This window comes from Tachyglossus aculeatus, chromosome 7 (assembly GCF_015852505.1).
Source record: "Tachyglossus aculeatus isolate mTacAcu1 chromosome 7, mTacAcu1.pri, whole genome shotgun sequence".
NCBI classification, from domain to species: Eukaryota; Metazoa; Chordata; class Mammalia; order Monotremata; family Tachyglossidae; genus Tachyglossus; species Tachyglossus aculeatus.
In genome coordinates, this window is record NC_052072.1 from 38,618,904 (window position 1) to 38,641,264 (window position 22,361).

The following is a 22,361-nucleotide window of genomic DNA, read 5'->3' on the forward strand; positions in this document are numbered from 1 at the left end:
AATCGTATTTATTGAGCGCTTACTATGTGCAGAGCACCGTACTAAGCGCTTGGGAAGTACAAATTGGCAACATATAAGGACAGTCCCTACCCAACAGTGGGCTCACAGTCTAAAAGGGGACACATAGGCAGTCTATATGTTGCCAACTTGTACTTCCCAAGCGCTTAGTACAGTGCCCTGCACACAGGAAGCGCTCAATAAATACGATTGAATGAATGAATAAGCCGCGCGGCTTCTCTAAGCGCGGCATGAACTGCCAGGGGCAAAATGAGGCCAAAAGTAAGCGGTGCCACCCAGGTCCCTTGTGGTAAATGGCCTATTTGGGGCGGGGGGGGATGCCAGGAAGGACCCCGAGAAGGAGCTGCGGGAAGCCCGGAGATGAAGCTTCCAGAAACAGGGAGAGCTGGCCTGAAGTGAACTCGTGGCTAGTTGGGAAGCAGCAGTGGTTAAAGCATAGGCCTGGGATTCGGAAGGTCATGGGTTCTAATTCCATGGAGAAGCAGCGTGGCTCAGTGGAAAGAGCCCGGACTTCGGAGTCAGAGGTCGTGGGTTCAACTCCCGGCTCTGCCAATTGTCAGCTGTGTGACCTTGGGCAAGTCACTTCTCTGGGCCTCAGTTACCTCATCTGGAAAATGGGGATTAAGACTGTGAGCCCCCCCGTGGGACAGCCTGATCACTTTGTAACCTCCCCGGCGCTTAGAACAGTGCTTTGCACATCGTAAGCGCTTAATAAATGCCATTAAAAAAAAAAATTCCGCCCTGCTACTTGTCTGCAGTGTGACCTTGCGCGAGTCACTTTACTTCTCTGTGCCTCAGTTCCCTCATCTGTAAAATGGGGATCCAGTCATCCATTCATTCGTATTGAGAGCTTACTGTGTGCAGAGCACTGTACTAAGCGCTTGGGAAGTCCAAGTTGGCAACATATAGAGACGGTCCCTACCCAACAGCAGGCTCACAGTCTAGAAGAGGGAGACAGACGACAAAACAAAGCATATTAACAAAAGATTAAGACTGTGAGCCCCACATGGGAGGGGGACTGTGTCCAACCCAATTTGCTTGTATCCACCCCAGCGCTTAGTACAGTGCCTGGCACATAGTAAGCATTTAACAAATACCAGAATTATTATTATTGAGTGGTCTCCTTTATCCAGCCCTGGAAAGAAGTAGAGCCAAGGTCACCAGGGGGTGAGCCCTTTGTTGGGTTGGGACCATCTCTATATGCTCCCGATTTGTATTTCCCAAGTGCTTAGTACAGTGCTCTGCACACAGGAAGCGCTCAATAAATACGATTGAACGAATGAATGATTCAGGGGGCTTGATTGGGGTGGCCTTTGATTCAAAATTTCCATCCTCATTACAGCCGGGGAACATCCCCGCGGGAATTTTTCTTGTCAAGCTCATTCTGGGACCGGTGGACTCTGAGGACAGAAACCTCCCGGAACAGTCGTCCTCTTCCCGGATTTGTAAATCTGCCTGGCAGAAGACAGAAATATCTGCGTTCGGATGCGGGTGGCGTGGGAACAGCCGATGTGTAAGTTCACGCGTCAATGTAGGTAAACATTTCCCGGTTTAAGAAATTCCGAGGCCAAGTGGGCCTGTTGGGAGGGCCGGGAAAACAGCGGTTTTCCCCAAATCTCCTCCCTGAGTGGTTTTTGAGAAGGAGCATGGTTCCGTGGACTGGGTAGAGGACTCGGAGTCAGAAGGACCTAGATTTTAATCCTGGCTCCGCCACGTATCTGCTGGGCGACCTTGGGCAAGGCACTTCCCTTCTCTGGGCCTCAGTTACCTCGTATAAAATGGGGATTACGAGTGTGAGCACTATGTGGGACAGGGACTGTGTCCAACCTGATTATCAAGTGCTTAGTACAGTGCTGTGCACACAGTAGGTGCTCAATAAGAGAAGCAGCGTGGCTCAGTAGAAAGCCCGGGCTTTGGAGTCAGAGGTCATGGGTTCAAATCCCAGCTCCGCCACTTAGCTGTGTGACTTTGGGCAAGTCACTTCACTTCTTTGTGCCTCAGTTACCTCATCTGCAAAATGGGGATTAAGAGTGTGAACCCCATGTAGGACAACCTGATCACCTTGTAACCTCCCCAGTGCTTAGAATGGTGCTTGGCACATAGTAAGCGCTTAATAAATGCCATTATTATTATTATTATTAATAAATACGATTGAATGAATGAATACCGTAGCGCTTAGAACAGTGCTTGCCACATAGTAAGTGCTTAAATACCATTTTTATTACTATTATCTGGAATCTTGAAACAGAAATAGGGAAGCAGCATGGCTTAGAATGAGCATGGGCTTGGGTGTCAGAGGACCTGGGTTCTAATCCTAGCTCCTCCACTTGTCTGCCGTGTGACCTTGGACAAGTCACTTCAATTGTGTGTGCCTCAGTTCCTTCACCTGCAGAATGGGGATTAAGACTGTGAGACGGGGACCGTGTCCAACCCGATTATTTTATGTATACCCTGGCGCTTAGTAGGGTGCCTGACACATAGTAAGCGCTCAACAAATATAAAAAAAAGAATTCAAATTACTGATGTTTGTCTCTTTCTAGCACTATGTAAAAATACAGAATAAGGCAATCCTCTGTGTAGTGTGTCTGCCCTCCCGTCTTCCCTGCGATTCCCCCCTAGCCCCGTTGCCAGAAAGATCTGTTGTGGTGAAAGAGCTGGGATAATCATCATCATCATCAATCGTATTTATTGAGCGCTTACTATGTGCAGAGCACTGTACTAAGCGCTTGGGAAGTACAAATTGGCAACATATAGAGACAGTCCCTACCCAACAGTGGGCTCACAGTCTAAAAGATAATGTAGTTTGAATCAACCCAATCTGTTAATGACAGATACTGGAACTAATGTGAGAAGCGAAGAGAAAATGATGATTTTTTTTTTCATAGGGGAAAATAAATTGGCATTTAAGATGTGCTTACTGTGTGCAGAGCACTATACTAGGCATTAGGAGAGTTTGCAGACATGTTCCCAGCTCACAAGCTTACAGTCTTAGAGGGGGAGACAGGCATTAAAATTAATTACCGATATATACTTCCATTCATTCAATCGTATTTATTGAGCGCTTACTGTGTGCAGAGCACTGTACTAAGCGCTTGGGAAGTGCAAATCGGCAACATATAGAGACAGTCCCTACCCAACAACGGGCTCACAGTCTAGAAGGGGGAGAAAGGCAACAAAACATGTAGACAGGTGTCAAAATCGTCAGAACAAATAGAATTAAAGCTATGTGTGCATCATTAACAAAATAAATAGAATTAATTGCCCCATTCCAGTTTATTAAGATGGAAATAAAGTTATCAATTTCATACCATAGGTTTGTAAGTAGTGATAGTACTACCCTTCCCTCCTCTCCCCCTCGTCCCCCTCTCCATCCCCCATCTTACCTCCTTCCCTTCCCCACAGCACCTGTGTATATATATATATATATATATATATATATATATATATATATATGTTTGTACATATTTATTACTCTATTTATCTATTTTACTTGTACATTTCTATCCTATTTATTTTATTTTGTTGGTATGTTTGGTTCTGTTCTCTGTCTCCCCCTTTTAGACTGTGAGCCCACTGTTGGGTAGGGACTGTCTCTATGTGTTGCCAATTTGTACTTCCCAAGCGCTTAGTACAGTGCTCTGCACATAGTAAGCGCTCAATAAATACGATTGATTGATTGATTGATTGATTGATAGTAGCGTATTCTGTGGGAGGAAGAAAACAATAAGTCCGTGATAGGGTGTGCCCCTGAGCTACCTCATAATCATGATAATAATAATGATGGTGGCATTTATTAAGCGCTTACTATGTGCAAAGCACTGTTCTAAGGGCTGATGAAGGAGGGAATGCCTCCATGGAAGGTCAGTGGAGTTGAGAGGAAGGAGGAATTGGGTAACAGAAGGGTTGTGGAGAACATCCGCACGGATGCGGCTTCTCCGGTCTCGCCTAGCAGTTAGAGCAAGGGCCCGGGAGTCGGAGGGAGCTGGGATCTCATCCCGGATCTGTGCCTCATCTGCCGCGGGACCTCGGGCGGGTCATTTCTCTGGGCCTCAGTCACCTCATCTGGAAAATGGGCCTTCATGACCGGACGCCCCATGTGGGACAGGGCCCCTGTCCAACCTGATTAGCTCGTATCTACCCCAGCGCTTCGTACAGTGCCTGGTCCATAGTAAGCAGTAGTATTGAGAAGCAGTGTGGTTCAGTGGAAAGAGCCCGGGCTTTGGAGTCAGTGGTCACGGGTTCAAATCCCGGCTCTGCCAACTGTCAGCTGTGTGACTTTGGGCAAGTCACTTCGCTTCTCTGCGCCTCAGTTCCCTCATCTGGAAAATGGGGATTGACTGTGAGCCCCCCGTGGGACAACCTGATCACCTTGTAACCTCCCCAGCGCTTAGAACAGTGCTTTGCACGTAGTAAGCGCTTAATAAATGCCATTATTATTATTATTATTATATTGAAGACCCCAAGGATCAATGTTGAGGTGAAGAAAGAGAGAAAAGGTGGAAAAAAATGTGGGGACTTTTCAACCAACCACTTTTGAGGTAATGATGGAAAAGTTATTGGTGCCTCCTGCTAGATTGCCTCCTCTCTATATGTCAGGGTCTCTCTAGAGAAGCAGCTTCGCCTAGTAGGCAGAGCACGGGGCTGGGAGTCAGAAGGACCCGGGTTCTAATCCCGACTGCCACTTGTCTGCTGTGGGATCTTGGGCAAGTCATGCAATTTCCCCTGTGCCTCAGTTGCCTCATCTGTGGGGATTAAGACTGTGAACCCCACGTGGGACGTGAGCCGAGCCCAACCTAATCATCATCATCATCAATCGTATTTATTGAGCGCTTACTATGTGCAGAGCACTGTACTAAGCGCTTGGGAAGTACAAATTGGCAACATATAGGGACAGTCCCTACCCAACAGTGGGCTCACAGTCTAAAAGGGGGAGACAGAGAACAAAACCAAACATACTAACAAAATAAAATAAATAGAATAGATATGTACAAGTAAAATAGAGTAATAAATATGTACAGACATATATACATATATACAGGTGCTGTGGGGAAGGGAAGGAGGTAAGATGGGGGGGATGGAGAGGGGGAGGAGGGGGAGAGGAAGGAAGGGGCTCAGTGTGGGAAGGCCTCCTGGAGGAGGTGAGCTCTCAGCAGGGCCTTGAAGGGAGGAAGAGAGCTAGCTTGGCGGATGGGCAACCCTTTTTCCCCCACTCTCCTTCACTCCCCCCGGGCCCTTCCACCTTCCCTGCTTCTATTATGTTGCCAATTTGTACTTCCCAAGCGCTTAGTACAGTGCTCTGCACATAGTAAGCGCTCAATAAATACGATTGATGATGATGATGGGCAGAGGGAGGGCATTCCAGGCCCGGGGGAGGACGTGGGCCGGGGGTCGATGGCGGGACAGGCGAGAACGAGGTACGGTGAGGGGAACCTAATCAAGTTGAATCTCCCCCGGCACGCAGAAGGGCTCGACGAATGCCATAAAAATGATCTGCTTGCTTATTTAGCCAGAAAAGAATGGGGAAGGGAAATGAGGTTAGGCCCCATTTGCCAACCCGATCAAATGCCAGGAAGAGGAAAAAAAAGGGATTCAGAGGATTGATTTCAGTTCCCTGCAGACTGCACCTGTTGCCCCCCGCTTCTTCTAGGCAAGAGAGCTATGAACAGGTGTATACTTTGCCTGTTGTTGGGCAGAATCTTTGCCCTTGGCAGCCCTGGTGCTGTTTATTTGCTTAAAATGCTCCATTCTCTGGAAAGGATGCGACCCAGCCCTTCCTCAATCACTGCACTCACCGTCTTCCTTCCTGACCTTGCTTAGAGGTAGAACAATAAAAAATTCCATTCCTACTAAGCCTTGGAACCTTCTTAAATTAAAGGAATTAGCGGTGGAGTCTTCCAGCCATCCCTAGCAGCTCCGGAATATAGACCCTTTTTCCCCCCACTCTCCTTCACTCCCCCCGGGCCCTTCCATCTTCCCTGCTTCTATTAAAAAAAAAATAACAAAAGAGATATTATTAAACTCTTCCATCATCATCATCAATCGTATTTATTGAGCGCTTACTGTGTGCAGAGCACTTCCAATGAAGTGTGACTTTGGGAAGCTTTTAGTTGAAGCAGTAAAGATGCATTTAATCTTTTAATGGTTGATATTTTGATGAAGATTTGAGAACTATTTATGATATTTTATTGTAATTCGCAGTAGTTGCTAGTACCTTGGGGAAGAAAAAGAGGTCTGAGTACTTTGGTTAGTGTAATTCCATCTCCAATTTTTTTTAAACTAATGTCCCAATAGCTCAAGTAACTTGCACTGTTTTTATTTTGTAGATGAGAAAAACTGAGGTGACTTGCAGAAAGTCTTATTGGTGAGGTGATGGCATAATCTAGATAAGAATCCAGATCTCCAGTGACTTGTCATAGCTTGCATCATTTAGAGAGTTATCAAAAATTTGGTAATTACCCCTAAAGCAAATGTCCTGAAATCAGTTTCCTGGGCATCGAGTAATCACTCTATCATCTACAGATAATCCTTATTTATTTTGAGGGGCAACTGTTTGAATAACAGGATATCTTTGCAGTTAATAGGGTATCCTCCAAATACACTAGTACGTCAGAAACACATCAAGGGAATTTTTCTTTAATAGCCAAAGCCAGCTGTATTTATTTAATAATATTTGTTAAGCGCTTACTATGTGCCAAGCATCGTACTAAGCTCTGGGGTAGGTACAAGCTAATCAGGTTGGACACAGTCCTTGTCCCACATGGGGCTCACGGTCTTGGTCCCCGAGTTGCAGATGATGGAACGGAAGCACAGAGAAGTTAAGCGACACGCCCGAGGTCACACAGCAGAGAAGTGGCAGAGTCAGAATTAGAACTCAGGTCCCTCTGGCTCCCGCCCATGCTCTAACCACTAGGTCTCGCTGCTTCTCTGTTTTATTTTATTTTATTTTCCAATCTGCTCTGGTTTGCAGCCAGTATGGGCCGTCTCCTCCTGCTGCTGTTTCCCGTCCTCCAGCTCCTTTAATGATTTATTGTAGAAATAAGCAATCTGGGGGCAGCCAATATGCTTGCCAGCAGAAAATATTTAACATCAACAGAGGCTTTATCCCTTATTAGTGCCATATGTCCTTGGTTTTGTTTTTTAAAACTCCACTTGTTAGTCAGTGTGTAGCCTTGCAATTTGCTTGCAAAAATTATTCTGTTTAGCAGGGGCCTTGTCTTGATTGCCGGTTTCTCTGCTGGGTCAGATAATGCAATTTAGAAGGCATCGGCTTGTTAAAATAGAGAGGCTAGAATTGGGGTGAACTTGTAGGGTGGAGGACAAAGGGGAATATTCTCTCTGGGCGGGGGGCTCTACCTCCTGGATGCCCTGTTGAGGAGGGGTGAGTGAGGGGACACAGTTCCCGGCCCCCAATCCTTCCTCCTGTGTCCCGTCCTTTTCTGGGCTTCCGCTTCTTCTTTCCTTCAGGCCCATCCCCAAGCCATCTTTTCGGGTTTTTTCCCCCTGTGGTTTTCCGATTGTTCTCCTCGGGTTCCGACCCAGAGGAGTTGTGATGTGGCAGGGGTGAGAGAGAGGAAGGAAGGGAGAATGAGAAAGAAAAGAGAAAAGCGATAAAGAAAAGAAAAAAAGAAAGAGAAAGATGGGAAAGAAGACAAAGGAAAAAAGTAAAGAAAAAAGGAAGAGAAAGGAAAAAGGAAAAAAGAGAAGAAAGGAAAAAAGGAAGAGAAAGGAAAAAGGAAGAAAGAGAAGAAAGGAAAAAAGGAAGAAAAGGAGTAAGGAAAAAGGAAGAAAGAAAGGAAGAGAGAAAGGAAAAAGAAGGAAAAAAGGAAGGAAGAAAGGCAAAGGAAAAAAGAAAGAAAGGAAAATAGGAAGGGAGATAGAGGGAAAGGAAAAATGGAAGGAAGAAAGAAGGGGAAAAAGGAAGGAAGAGAAAGGGAAAAAGGAGAAAAGGAAAGAAAAAAAGGAAGAAAAAGGAAAAGGAGAAAGAAAAAAGGAAGAAAAGAAAGGAAAAGAGGAGGAAAAGCAAGGAAAGAGGGAGAAAGAAAAAAGGAAGAAAAGAAAGGAAAAGGGAGAAAGAAAAAAGGAAGAAAAGAAAGGAAAAGAGGGAGAAAGAAAAAAGGAAGAAAAAGGAAAAGCGGGAGAAAGAAAAAAGGAAGACAAAGGGAAAAAGGAAGAAAGAGAAGGAAAGAAAAAAGGAAGAAAAATAAAGGAAAAGAGGAAGGAGGGAAGGAAGAAAGGTAAAAAGGAAGAAAGAAGGAAAGAAAAAAGGAAGAAAAATAAAGGAAAAGAGGAAGGAGGGAAGGAAGAAAGGTAAAAAGGAAGAAAGAAGGAAAGAAAAAAGGAAGAAAAGGAAAGGGAAAGAGAAAGGAAAAAAGGAAGAGAAAGGGAAAGGAGGAAGGAAGGGAAAGAAAAAAGGAAGAGAAAGGGGAAAAGAAGGAAAGAAAAAGGGAAGAAGGGAAAAAAGGGAAAAAGGAAGAGGGGAAGAAAAAGGAAGAAAAAGGAAAAGAGGAAGAAAGAAAGGGAAAAAGAAGAAATAGAAGGAAAAAAGGAAGAAAGGAGGAAAAAGAAAGGAAGAAAGGAGAAAAAGAAAGGAAGAAAAAAGAGCGAGAGAGAGCAAGAAAGGAAGAAAAAAGGAAGAGGAAGAGCAAGAAAGGAAGAAAGGAAAGAAAGAAAGAGAGAAAGAAGGAAAGAAGGAAAGAGAAGGAAGGAAGGAAGGAAGGAAGGAAGGAAGGAAGGAAAGAAAGAAGGAAGGAAAGAAAGGAAGGAGAGGAAAAAAGGGAGAGGCAGGAGAAAGGACGAAAGGCAGGAAGAGAAAGGCGGGGCGGGCGGGGGGGGGGGGGCCGGCGGGGGGCCGGTGTGTCTCCCGGCGGCCAGGAGGGGGCGCGCCCGCGCGTCCCCCGGCCTGACAATGGTCCGGAGGAGGCCCCGCCCCCGGCCCAGTGCGGGCGGCCCCAGGGGCCGGGACGGGCGCGCCTCGGACCCCGAGAGAGACAGACCCCCGAGACCCCCGGCCGCCTGCCCGCCCGCCCGGCCGCCCCTCTGCCCGGCCGGCCGCCTGCCCGCCCCCCATCTGCGGCCATCCTCCCTGCGGCCCGCTCGGAGGACGGACCCCGCAGCCCGCACTCCGCCCGCACTCCTCCGCCCGCCCAACTGCCTCCGCGCGGGGACGGCGGGACCCGCTCCCACCCCCGGACAGGACCGGACCCCGGACCCCGGACCCCGGACCCTGCGGCGGACAGCGCCCCCTGCCGACCGCCCCGCGCCGCCCCGGGCAGCGCCCCCTGCCGGCCGCCCCGCGCCGTGCACCCCACCCCGCCCTCTGCAGCGCCCCCTGCGGACCGCCCCGCGCAGCGCCGCGCCCCCGCGCCGCGCCCCCCCCGCCCCGCCCTCGGCAGCGCCCCCTGCAGGCCCCCCGGGCCTCGGGCCGGCCCCTGCAGGGCGCCTCCTACAGCGCTCCCCCTACAGCGCGCCCCCCTGCAGAGCGCTCCCCCTACAGCGCGCCCCCTCCGTACAACGCGGCCCCTCCAGCGCCCCCCGGCGGGGGTGGGGGGATGCGGCCGTCCGGCCCCTCCCAGCCGCCCCCCGAGGAGCCCGGAGAGGAGCCCTACCTGCAAAGCTGCTTCTCCAGGGAGAAAGTCTGCCTGTCCTTCGGCCTGTGGCTGCTGTCCGCCCTCTTCTGCACCGCCGACCACGCCCTGTAATGCGGGACCCCGCACCCTTCCCGCCCCGGGACGGGGTGGGGGGCTGCCCGTCTGTCCGCCCCTCCCTCTGGCTGGCCGTGCTGGGGGGGGGAAATTGAAGAATAATAAGAATAATAATGGCATCTGTACGCGCTTACTATGTGCAAAGCACCGTTGTAAGCACCCGGGGGGTTACAAGGTGATCAGGTTGTCCCACGTGGGGCTCCCAGTCTTCACCCCCATTTTACAGATGAGGGAACTGAGGCCCAGAGAAGTTAATCAGTCAATCGTATTTATTGAGCGCTTACTAAGCGCTTGGGAAGTACAAGTTGGCATCGTAGAGAGACGGTCCCTACCCAACAGTGGGCTCACAGTCTGAAAGTTAAGTGACTCGCCCGAGGTCTCACAGCGGACAGGTGGCGGAGCCGGGATTAGAACCCAGGACCTCCGACTCCCAAGCCCGGGCTCCTTCCACCGAGCCGCTTTGCTTTTCAATCGTATTTATTGAGCGCTTGCTGTGTGCAGAGCACTGGGCTAAGCGCTTGGGAGGTACAGGTTGGCAACATAGAGAGACGGTCCCTCCCCAACAGCGGGCTCACCGTCTAGAAGTAGTTCTCAAGTTGAAGACGAACCCCCAAAGTTGTGCATTTTTCCAACGGTGAGATCTGATCGTAATGGTACTTGTTCGTTCATTCATTCATTCATTCAATCATTCAATCGTATTTCTTGAGCCCTTACTGTGTGCAGAGCACTGTACTGAGTGCTTGGGAAGTAAGGCTCACACTTGTCATCCCCTTTTTACAGTGGAGGGAACTGAGACACAGAAAAGTTAAGTGACTTGCTCAAAGTCACACAGCTGACAATTGGTGGAGCCGGAATTAGAACCCATGACCTCCGACTCCCAAGCCCGGGCTCTTTCCACCAAGCCACTTTTTGCTTTTCAATCGTATTTATTGAGCACTTGCTGTGTGCAGAGCACTGCGCTAAGCGCTTGGGAAGTACAGGTTGGCAACATAGAGAGACGGTCCCTACCCAACAGCGGGCTCACAGTCTAGAAGAAGTAGTTCTCAAGTTGAAGACGAATCCCTAAAGTTGTGCATTTTTCCAGCAGTGAGATCTGATCATAGTGGTACTTGTTCATTCATTCATTCATTCATTCATTCATTCATTCGTATTTATTGAGCGCTACTGTGTGCAGAGCACTGTACTAAGCGCTTGGGAAGTACAAGTTGGCAGCATATAGAGACGGTCCCTACCCAACAGCGGGCTCACCGTCTAGAAGAAGTAGTTCTCAAGTTGAAGACGAATCCCTAAAGTTGTGCATTTTTCCAGCAGTGAGATCTGATCATAGTGGTACTTGTTCATTCATTCATTCATTCATTCATTCGTACTTATTGAGCACTTACTGTGTGCAGAGCACTGTACTAAGCGCTTGGGAAGTACAAGTTGGCAACATAGAGAGACGGTCCCTACCCAACAGCGGGCTCACAGTCTAGAAGACTGTGAAGACTTGTTAAGCGCTTACCAGGTGCCAAGCACTGTCCTAAGCCCTGGGGTAGGTACGGGTCATCAGGTTGGACATGGTCCCCGTCCCACATTCACTCATTCATTCAATCGTATTTATTGAGCACTTACTGTGTGCAGAGCACTGTACTAAGCGCTTGGGAAGTACAAGTTGGCAACATATAGAGACGGTCCCTACCCAACAGCGGGCTCACAGTCTAGAAGACTGTGAAGACTTGTTAAGCGCTTACCAGGTGCCAAGCACTGTCCTAAGCCCTGGGGTAGGTACGGGTCATCAGGTTGGACACCGTCCCCGTCCCACATTCATTCATTCATTCAATCGTATTTCTTGAGCCCTTACTGTGTGCAGAGCACTGGACTGAGTGCTTGGGAAGTAGGGCTCACACTCGTCGTCCCCTTTTTACAGAGGAGGCCCAGAGAAGTGATGTGACTTGCCCAGGGTCACACAGCCGCTACGTGGTGGAGCCGGGATTAGGATCCATGATCCTCTGATTCCCAGGCTCTATCCACAGGCCACCCTGCTTTTCCAGGGGTGCGACCCTGGGGTGAAGCCCTCCTCCCCAGCCCCCCCAGGTATACCCAGACTCATTAGGGACTGTAGTAATGGGTAGATGGCGGACTTGAAGTTGGCATTTCAGGGGCAGGAGCAACAAACCATCGCGGGGCCCCCGGGGCTATCATCCCCAGAGCCAGGGCAGCATCGGCAGAGGTGGTGTGCGATTTCAGTGCCAGCTGTCGAGGTGTCTTCTTGTCTTTGGAGCAGGGTTGGATGGATGGACGGGGTTTTGATGCCTCTCCCTCTTCCCCCCTCTTCCAAACTGGTGGTTTTCTTCCTGAAATCGATCATTCAATCAATCAATCAGTCAATCGTATTTATTGAGCGCTTACTGTGTGCAGAGCACTGGACTAAGTGCTTGGGAAGTCCAAGTTGGCAACATAGAGAGACGGTCCCTACCCAACAGTGGGCTTACAGTCTAAAAGGGGGAGACAGAGAACAAAACCAAACATACTAACAAAATGAAATAAATAGAATAGATGTGTACAAGTAAAATAAATAGAGTAATAAATCTGTACAAACATATATACATATATACAGGTGCTGTGGGGAAGGGAAGGAGGTGGGATGGGGGGATGGAGAGGGGGACGAGGGGGAGAGGAAGGAAGGGGCTCAGTCTGGGAAGGCCTCCTGGAGGAGGTGAGCTCTCAGTAGGGCCTTAATCAGAGATCTGGCTACAGCTGCAGCCTGCTGGACAGTGGATGCAGGGTAGACTTTGGCTCTGGGCCCGGCTGCCCCCATCGAGGCATGGAACGAACACGGGAGACCACTTGACGTAGCTGGTTCTGTGCCCCTCTGCCTCCGTCCGAGTGGCTTGGCAGGCCAGGACGTGAATGTCACGAAGCTTTCTGGCCTGGAAGGGCGTGCTGCGTGGATAATAATAATAATAATGATGGCATTTATTAAGCTCTTACCATGCGCAGATAATAATAATAATAATAATAATTTTGGTATTTGTTAAGCGCTTACTATGTGCAAAGCACTGTTCTAAGCGCTGGGGAGGACACAAGGTGATCAGGCTGTCCCATGTGGGACTCACAATCTTAAGCCCCATTTTACAGATGAGGTAACTGAGGCCCAGAGAAATGAAGTGACTTGCCCAGAGTCGCACAGCTGACAAGCGGCAGAGCCGGGATTGGAACCCATGACCTCTGACTCCCGAGCCCGGGCTCTTTCCGCTGAGCCACGCTACTGTGTGCAGGGAGAGTCCAGTACGCTGGAGTTGTCGGACAAGACCCTAGTCCGCGAGGAGCTCACGGTGCAAAGCACTGTTCTAAGCACTGGGGAGGTTACAAGGTGATCAGGTTGTCCCACGTGGGGCTCTCGGTCTTAATCCCCATTTTACGGATGAGGTAACTGAGGCACAGAGAAGTTAAGTGACTTGCCCAGAGTCACACAGCTGACAATTGGCGGAGCTGGAATTTGATGATGGCATTTGATGATGATGGCATTTGTTAAGCGCTTACTATGTGCCAAGCACTGTTCTAAGGGCTGGGGGGGGGATACAAGGTGATCAGGTTGTCCCACGTGGGGCTCATAGTCTTAATCCCCATTTTACAGATGAGGGAACTGAGGCTCAGAGAAGTTAAATGACTTGCCCAAGGTCACACAGCAGACACGTGGCGGAGCAGGGATTCGAACCCATGACCTCTGACTCCAAAGCCCGTGCTCTTTCCACTGAGCCACGCTGCTTCTCTATGGCACACTTCACGCGGCCGTCTGTAATGCCCTTGTCGTCGCGGCCCTGCCACCCGTTTATGTCCATTTGGCTAGAAGTGGGATTCGGTTAATGGCAGCTCCGTAATAATAATAATAATAATAATAATAATGGCATTTATTAAGCGCTTACTATGTGCAAAGCACTGTTCTAAGCGCTGGGGAGGTTACAAGGTGATCAGGTTGTCCCACGTAGGGCTCACAGTCTTCATCCCCATTTTCCAGATGAGGAAACTGAGGCCCAGAGAAGTGAAGTGACTTGCCCAAAGTCACACAGCTGACAAGTGGCGGAGCCGGGATTTGAACCCCTGAGCCACGCTTGTCGGGAAAGTGTGCACAGCTTGGGAAAACGCTGACAGCTACAGTGGCAGCCCGGGTGCTTTTTATGGGATCAATTGGAGGACTCCATTTCCTCGGCCAACGACTCTAGGATTTGGGATTTTGGAGGGGCTTTCTCTAGGACAGAGTAATCCTACCTTGATAATAATCACCTTCCTCCAAGGGCTGTGGAGAGATTGGCAGCACTACTCCTGAAAGCAGTGTGGCTTAATAGATAGAGCGCAATAATAATAATAATGATGGCATTTATTACATGCTTACTATGTGCAAATCACTGTTCTAAGCGCTGGGGAGGTTACAAGGTGATCACGTTGTCCCGGGGGGGGGCCTCATAGTCTTCATCCCCGTTTTACAGATGAGGTAACTGAGGCCCAGAGAAGTTAATTGTCTTGCCCAAAGTCACACAGCTGACAAGTGGCGGAGCCGGGAATTGAACCCACGACCTCTGACTCCAAACCCCGGGCTCTTTTCCACTAAGCCACGCTGTTTCTCTATGCTTGGGGTAGTCAGAAGGATCTGGGTTCTCAAACCAGCCCCTCCGCTTGCCTGCTGTGTGATCTTGGGCAAGTCACTTAACTTCTCTGTACCTCCCTCTGAGCCCCACGTGGGACATGGACTGTGTCAATCAATCAATCAATCGTATTTATTGAGCGCTTACTGTGTGCAGAGCACTGTACCAAGCGCTTGGGAAGTACAAGTTGGCAACATAGTGTCCAACCCGATTACTTTGTATCTACCCCAGCGCTCAGAACAGTGCCTGGCACATAGTAAGCGCTTAAAAAAGTCATCAAAAGCAAACAAATACCGTTGAGAGGGCAGCGGCAAGCAGCTGTAGCTCCGTATCTCAGATCACAAAAGTTGAAATACCTTATGGCTGAGTGACTGAATCAAAATCACATGCGGTGACGACGATAGGGCCGGGAATAGCAGTCAGGTTTTTGAAGGGCTCAGGTGCCCAAATCAATCAATCAATCGTATTTATTGAGCGCTTACTGTGTGAAGGGCACTGTGCTAAGCGCTTGGGAAGTACAAGTTGGCAACATATAGAGACAGTCCCTACCCAACTGTGGGCTCACAGTCTAAAAGTTAACTCCAAAGTTAACTCCGGGGTTGGAAATTACTCGAGGATGAAATGCGAGTGAAAATAGCAACGGGCTTTTCGGTCACGATGCGTGCCGCTCTGAAATATTTGGTACGGTCGGTTCCATTGTAACGGGCTGGGGAGGAGACGAGGGTGTTTCTAGGGGAACTCGGCTGGCGGAAAATTTGTGATTTACTACTGATCGCGCGCTCGCGCTTTCAGCCTTCCTCTGCCAAGTTCAATCCAGGCATTGATTATAATTAATTAATCTCATGCATTGCCTGAAGAATGTTCCCTAATTCTGCCTCTCCATCCTAGTCAAAACTCCAAGTGACACTGCTTGTTCCGACAAAACTGATCTTTTTCTTTTTTCAGCCTGGGCTACCAACAGATTGATTCACATTGTCGTATTTATTGAGCACTTACTGTGGGCAGAGCACTGTACTGGGCGCTTGGGAGAATACAATACAATAATAGACACATTTCCTGCCCTAAATATGACTAATGTTTCCTACAGACTAAATGGTATAGTCTTCTGCCACTGGGTATGCCTCTGGCTGCTAGCGCTGACTAAATAATTCCGCACACAGTAAGCTCTCAATAAATACGATTGAATGAATGAAATAATAATGATATTTGTTAAGGGCTTACTATGTGCCAAGCACTGTTCTAAATGCTGGGGTAGATACAGAGCAATCAGATTGTCCCAGCTGGGGCTCACAGTCTCAATCCCTGTTTGACAGATGAGGAAACTGAGGCACAGAGAAGTTAAGTGACTTGCCCAAAGTCACACAGCTGACAAGTGGCGGGGCTGTGGATTAGAACCCACGACCTCTGGCTCCCAAGCTCGGGCTCTTTCCGCTACACCGCGCTGCTTCTCAGGCTCCAGGAATAAGAAAAGGAAATTCCCTAATTTCCTGGACCCCCTTTCCTAGGTGATGAATGGTTTAATTTTGGACCAGATTAGAGTGATTATTGGAGAATGGAACCATTTATAAATAAATACTTGCTGTCCCCAGAAGTGGCCCCTAACCACAGTGAAATTAGATCGTTTGAGAGGAACAACAGATCTGGATGGAACCACAAAAGAAGCCAACTGGTCCAATCCCTTGCTCCTGGCGAGTCAATAACTCAACCGTTCAGGGCAAACCCATTCTCCTTCCATTCTTCTAATTCTCTATTCCTCTAGTCTTCTCTCGAAGATCTGCCCGGAGAGAGATTCTACCATCTCCCTAGTCCATTCTGGGATTTTATAGCGCTGACGGTAGAGGAAATCTTCCTTATGTCCAAATTAAATTTTGCCTACTTTGGCAAAACTCCCATTTCCTGTGGCTCGGACCTCCGGGATCCTGGAGACCAACAGGTCGGTGTCCTTCCCATAGAAAAATGTTTTCTTGAAAAACAGTTAATGTGACCCGCTAGCACAAAGACGATCCGGGCAGCAGAGTGAAGTATAGATTGAAGTGGGGAGAGACAGGAGGATGGGAGATCAGAGAGGAGGCTGATGCAGTAGTCCAGTCGGGATAGGATGAGAGATTGAACCAGCAAGGTAGCCGTTTAGATGGAGAGGAAAGGGCGGATCTTGGCGATGTTGCGGAGCTGAGACCGGCAGGTTTTGGTGACAGATTGGATGTGAGGAGTGAACGAGAGAGCGGAGTCGAGGATGACACCGAGGTTGTGGGCTTGTGAGACGGGAAGGACGGTGGTGCCGTCATCAGTGATGGGAAAGTCAGGGAGAGGGCAGGGTTTGGGAGGGAAGATAAGGAGTTCAGTCTTGGACATATTGAGTTTTAGATGGCGGGCAGGCATCCAGATGGAGATGTCCTGAAGGCAGGAGGAGATACGAGCCTGGAGGAAGGGAGAGAGAGCAGAGGCGGAGATGGAGATCTAACCCCTTTTGAAAATGCAGTGATCCCAAACAGCATGGTTTTCTTAGGGTTAGACCAAGACACAGTATAACAGGATTACTTCCCGATTTCCCATACTCACATTAGTTTTTTGTGGTAACAGCTTACATTCAGCTTGTGATCAACTATGATGCCCCCCCACCCCGGCCCTTCCCATTCTCCCCCGGCTTTTTTAGGCTGTACTGCTGCCTAGATAGTTTTTCCTCCATCCTTTATTTGGGTTGCTTATTTTTAGTTCCAATGCCCTTGTTTGCATTGAGTTTCACCCTGTTTCTAACAGGACCAGTTTTTTCAGTTGTCACTTTTTATCAAAATCAAGTGTTTGAAGGACACATTGCGTAGTTTTTCCCATTACTTGATATTTTTTCGTCTGCTAACACTAATTCTGCTAGTGTGCTACATATTTAAAGGGAAGCACATTGCAAATACCCAATTATAGTTATCAGACTGGATTAAATGGAATATTGTTCATTCATTCAATGAATTGTAAATTGTACAATTGTACATTGTGCTGTGCAATGCTCAGTATGATCTAGGCACTGTTATAATGATATTGGTAACAGCAATGCAAATTTTTAAAATCATTATCATTTTGGTATTTGTTAGGCACTTACTATGGGTCAAGCACTGTTCTAAGTGCTGGGGTAGAGTGCAAAGCACATAGTAAGTGCTTAATAAATGCCATTATTAAAGTCAGACACTGTCCCTGTCCCACAAAGGGCTCACAGCCTAAGTAGTGACAGGCATTGAATTCCCATTTTGCAGGTGAAGAAACTGAGTCACGGAGAATTAAGTGACTTGCCCAAGTTTACACAGTATGCAACTGGCAGAGTCAGGATTAGAACCCATGTCCTCTGATTCCCAGGCCCATGCTGTTTCCACTAGGCTATGCTTCTCCCTCTTTGTAGTTCATGCTAAAAGACCTTTAGTGGTGAAAAAGTGCCTTAAATGAAAATCAAAGTTTGACCCCCATTTCTCAGCAGAAAATACCTTTTACTGAAGTCTAAGAAATTGGAGAGTGAAATTTAATGTGTAGGTGAGATATTTTCATAGATTTGGCTCAAGTCTTGAGTTCACATGAAAAAGCCTTTGCCTGGAGTGTCAATCACTCTAATTATAATAATAATAATAATAACAATAATAATAATAATGGCATTTGTTAAGCACTTACTGTGTGCTAAGCACTGTTCTGTGTGCTGGGAGGGTACAAGGTGATCACGTTGTCCCACGTGGGGCTCACAGTCTTAACCCCCATTTTACAGATGAAGTAACTGAGGCCCAGAGAAGTGAAGTGACTGGCCCAATGTCACACAGCTGACATGTGGCGGAGCCGGGATTAGAACCCATGACCTCTGACTCCCAAGCCTGGGATATTTCCACTGAGCCATGCTGCTATCACACCATCCAGATGGCACCTTTCTACTTGGGCTTTTTTTTTTATTACAAGAAAATTCAACAGCTTTCTGTCACAATATTAGTTGAAATTTCAATGAGCTGTAGTGCATGAACTTGTTTTTATAACTCTCCTGTTTTGCTTTCAAGGAAAACAACAAACAGATATTATCTGAACCATGGATTGTTAAAACAAATTCTCCCTGACTTTTTTAATGGTATTTGTTAAGTGCCTACTGTGTGTCAAGTACTGTTCTAACGCTGGGGTAAGTACAAGTTAATTAGTCCAGATAAAGTCCCTGGGCCCTACAGGGGCTCACAGTCTAAATAGGAGGGAGAACAGGTATTGAATCTCCATTTTGCAGTGAAAGAAACTGAAGCACAGAGAAGAGAAGTGACTTACCCAAGGTCACACAGCAGACAAGTGGCAGAGCTGGGGTTAGAACCCAAATTCTCTAGCTTCCAGGCCGTGCTTTATCCGCTAGGTCAAGTTGCTTCCTTTATACTAGAATTGGAAAATGAATTCCTCTTAATTAGAGTGGTGATGAGGTCTAGCAGCTAAAGCCCTGAGCAGGAATTTGCATTCAACTTCTACCACTGATGACTCTTCGAATAATAATAATTTTGGTATTTGTTAAGTGCTTACTATGTGCCAAGCACTGTTCTAAGCACTGGGGGAGATACAAGGTAATCAGGTTGACCCACATGGGGCTCACAGTCTTAATCCCCATTTTCCAGATGAGGTACCAGAGGCCCAGAGAAGTGAAGTGACTTGCCCAAAGTCACACAGCTGATGAGTGGCGGAGTCGGGATTAGAACCCATGACCTCTGACTCCCAAGCCCGGGCTCTTTCCACTGAGCCACGCTGTTACTTCTACCTCTTGTCTGCCCTCTCTTCCGTCTGCCTTGGGAAGAAGTTTGTGAAGTGGCTGGAGAGTTTTTGCTAAAAGATGTTTTATGGCATTCGGCTTGTCATCGGGGATGTGGTTATGGGTTTTGTGTCCCAGTTGAGAGCAGTTGATTAATGTTCCTCCTGTCTATCTGGCCCCAGGTTCTTCTGATGTGTAAAGGGAGGCCAAAGTAGTATTTGGGGTCCAGCACCATCCTTACCGAGACCCCCGCCTCCCTCAGCTGCCACGGGTGGCAAGTGAGATGGGAGGAAGGCGTGCACTAAACTCCCACCCCTAGGGCTTGGGAAAAGCATTCAGGACCAGGTTTCCTGGCATTGGCCTAGCAGGGTGGTCCCTGCTTTGGGATTGCTAACTATCTGGAGAAGAGAAGCAGCGTGGCTCAGTGGAAAGAGCCCAGGCTTTGGAGTCAGAGGTCACGGGTCCAAATCCCAGCTCCTCCAACTGTCAGCTTTGTGACTTTGGGCAAGTCACTTCACTTCTCTGGGCCTCAGTTATCTCATGTGGAAAATGGGGATTAAAACTGTGAACCCCCACCCCCCCGCCTCCGTGGGACAACCTGATCACCGTGTAACCTCCCCAGCGCTTAGAACAGTGCTTTGCACATTTTAAGCGCTTAACAAATACCATCATTATTATTATTATCTGGAGCCAAGCCGAGCTGTCGCTGCTCTTGTGAAACAGTGGTGCCTCACCATCCCCGCAGCTATAAGAGGTGGGGACCAGGCTGCTCCCCTTGCCCCCTGAATATGCCAACCCGGGGACTCGACCTACCCGCTTTCCCCAAGGACTAGAAAGTTGGCTAAGAGTTTGAGGGCCTTTCCTCCTCTCTGTACACACACATTCTCTCTCTCTCACACATGCACATACTTTCTCTCACTCCCTCTCTCTCACACTCTCATGCTCTCTCCCTTTCTCTCTCTGATAGCTTCGGGGCGAGGGGTAAAGGGCTGCTCAGGAGTCAGAGATGGAATAACGGTTGCTCTGGATTCCTTTCTGCACCCATTTGTCTTCTCAGTCCCAAAAAACAAGGATCCAAACATTCCCACCTTTCCTTCCTCTTCCCCCTTGTCAGTCAGTCTGTCAATCATATTTATTGAGACCTAACTGTGTGCAGACCACCTTACTAAGCATTTGGGAGAGTACGACATAACAGACACATTCTCTGCCCACAGTGAGCTTACAGTCTAGAGGGGGAGACAGATAATAATAATAATAATAATAATAATAATAATAATAATGGCATTTATTAAGCGCTTACTATGTGCAAATCACTGTTCTAAGCACTGGGGAGGTTACAAGGTGATCAGGTTGTCCCACATGGTGCTCAGTCTTAATCCTCATTTTACAGATGAGGGAACTGAGGCCCAGAGAAGTGAAGTGACTTGCCCAAAGTCACACAGCTGACAATTGGCAGAGCCGGGATTTGAACCCATGACCTCTGACTCCATATCCCGTGCTTTTCCCACTGAGCCACGCTGCTTCTCTATTAATATAAATCAATAATTTACAGATATGGACATAAGTGCTATGGGGCTGGGAAAGGGGATTAATAAAGGAAGCAAGACAGAGTGACACAGAAGGGAGTGGGAGAACAGGAAAAGAGGGCTTAGTCAGGAAAGGCCTCTTGGAGGACGTGTGTCTTCAATAAGGCTTTGCAAGGGGGAGAGTAATTGTCTGTCAGATATAAGGGAGGGTATTCCAGGCCAGAGGCAGGGAATGGGGGAGAGGTAGGCGATGAGCTAGAAGAGACTGAGATACGGTAAGAAAATTAGTTTTAGGTGCGCAAAGTGTATGAGCTTCATTGTGGTGGGAGAGTAGCGAGATGAGGTAAGAGGGGGAAAGGTGTTGTTAAGGAATTTCCGTTTGATGTGGAGGTGGATGGGCAACCAATGGAGATTCTTGAGGAGTGGGGAAACATGGCCTGAACGTTTTATCGTGGTCACTCCCTCTTCTGGCCCTCTCCCTTGCCACCAAGAATTCACACATGCATTGGCAACGAAAAAGCTCAGATGAGCAAGTGAGACGGACTTCCAAAATCTTCCATTTGTCTTCTCTTCTGTGTCCTTTAGGCTTTTCTACTTGAGATGCGGAAAGAACCCCAGACCAGACAAGTCTGTATTTGGTGTTATTTACTGCTTTGTGGGCAGTCTGTGCAACACAACTGGAGCTCTTCTTTGCAAGCAACTCCCTATCCAGGTAACGTCTCTGAGAAGGGTCCTTTGGTCTGTGCGAGGAGTTTTGGGTTGTCAGTGGGGTATGGATTTTAAAGGTTAAAAAAATACGTTACTTGGATACTTGACGGGACGTATTGTTAAAGTTGGGGGAATAGTTGAGTTTAAATTTCAAAAATTCAGGATTCATTTTAACTTTCATTTTTATTGTTCACAAACGATATCAATGGCGTGTTTTCCTTTGGCAATATAGCTCCTTTCCAGCCCTTGCAAATGATACAAATGGCTTAATGAACCCTTGACATCATAACCTTCAGGACGCTTTGTCCAGTTTCTTTTTCTTCTCCCCAAATCATACCTTTTCATCTGCCACCGCTACACTTTTGCCCACCCTGAGTACCTATACCCTCTCAACTACATATAGCACTTTTGTGCAGACTTGCCTACTGTATTATTGAAGCACTTACTCATCCGCATATCCATTTTCTCATTCTCTTTCCTCCTGGGATGCTTGTTTTCATCAGTCAATGCATCAATCATATTTATTCAGCGCTTATTGTGTGCAGAGCACTGTACTAAGTGTTTGGGAGAGTAAGGCACAACAATGTAACAGTTGGTAGCCATACTCCCTGCCCACAGCGAGATTACAGTCTAGGGGGGAGAAGTCAATCAATATTTATTGGGCGCCTACGGGATGCAGAGCACTGTACTACACGCTTAGGAGAGTACAGACAGAGCTAGAAGATGCAATCCCGGCTTTAAAGGACTTTGTAATCTAACAGGGGAAATAGATGTAGAATAATTTACAAACAGGAGGAAGAGAAGACTGGAAAAGTGGTCAAGTGCTAATTCATTCAATCGTATCTATTGAAGGCTTACTGTGTGCACAGCATTGTACTAAGCGCTTGGGAAGTACAAGTTGGCAACATATAGAGACGGTCCCTACCCAACAACGGACTCACAGTCCATCACAGTCTCTCCTTTGAATATGAAGAACAACTAAATGATGTGAAATATGAAATGTGTCTCCTTCCTTCCTTATGCTGCTGAGCCTTTAACTCGTGGAAGA

The 22,361-nt window shown here is 47.9% G+C and overlaps 1 protein-coding gene across 1 annotated transcript in view; it reads left to right on the forward strand.

Moving 5' to 3' along the window:
- The first annotated feature begins 8,923 nt into the window (after positions 1 to 8,923).
- The window catches only part of TMEM44 (transmembrane protein 44), a 51,760-nt gene continuing 38,322 nt past the window's right edge, over positions 8,924 to 22,361 (forward strand). The window contains exons 1-3 of the mRNA XM_038748786.1: positions 8,924 to 9,255; positions 9,341 to 9,712; positions 21,191 to 21,317. Coding sequence (XP_038604714.1) covers positions 8,924 to 9,255; positions 9,341 to 9,712; positions 21,191 to 21,317 — 831 coding nt within the window. The remainder of the gene's footprint in view (positions 9,256 to 9,340; positions 9,713 to 21,190; positions 21,318 to 22,361) is intronic.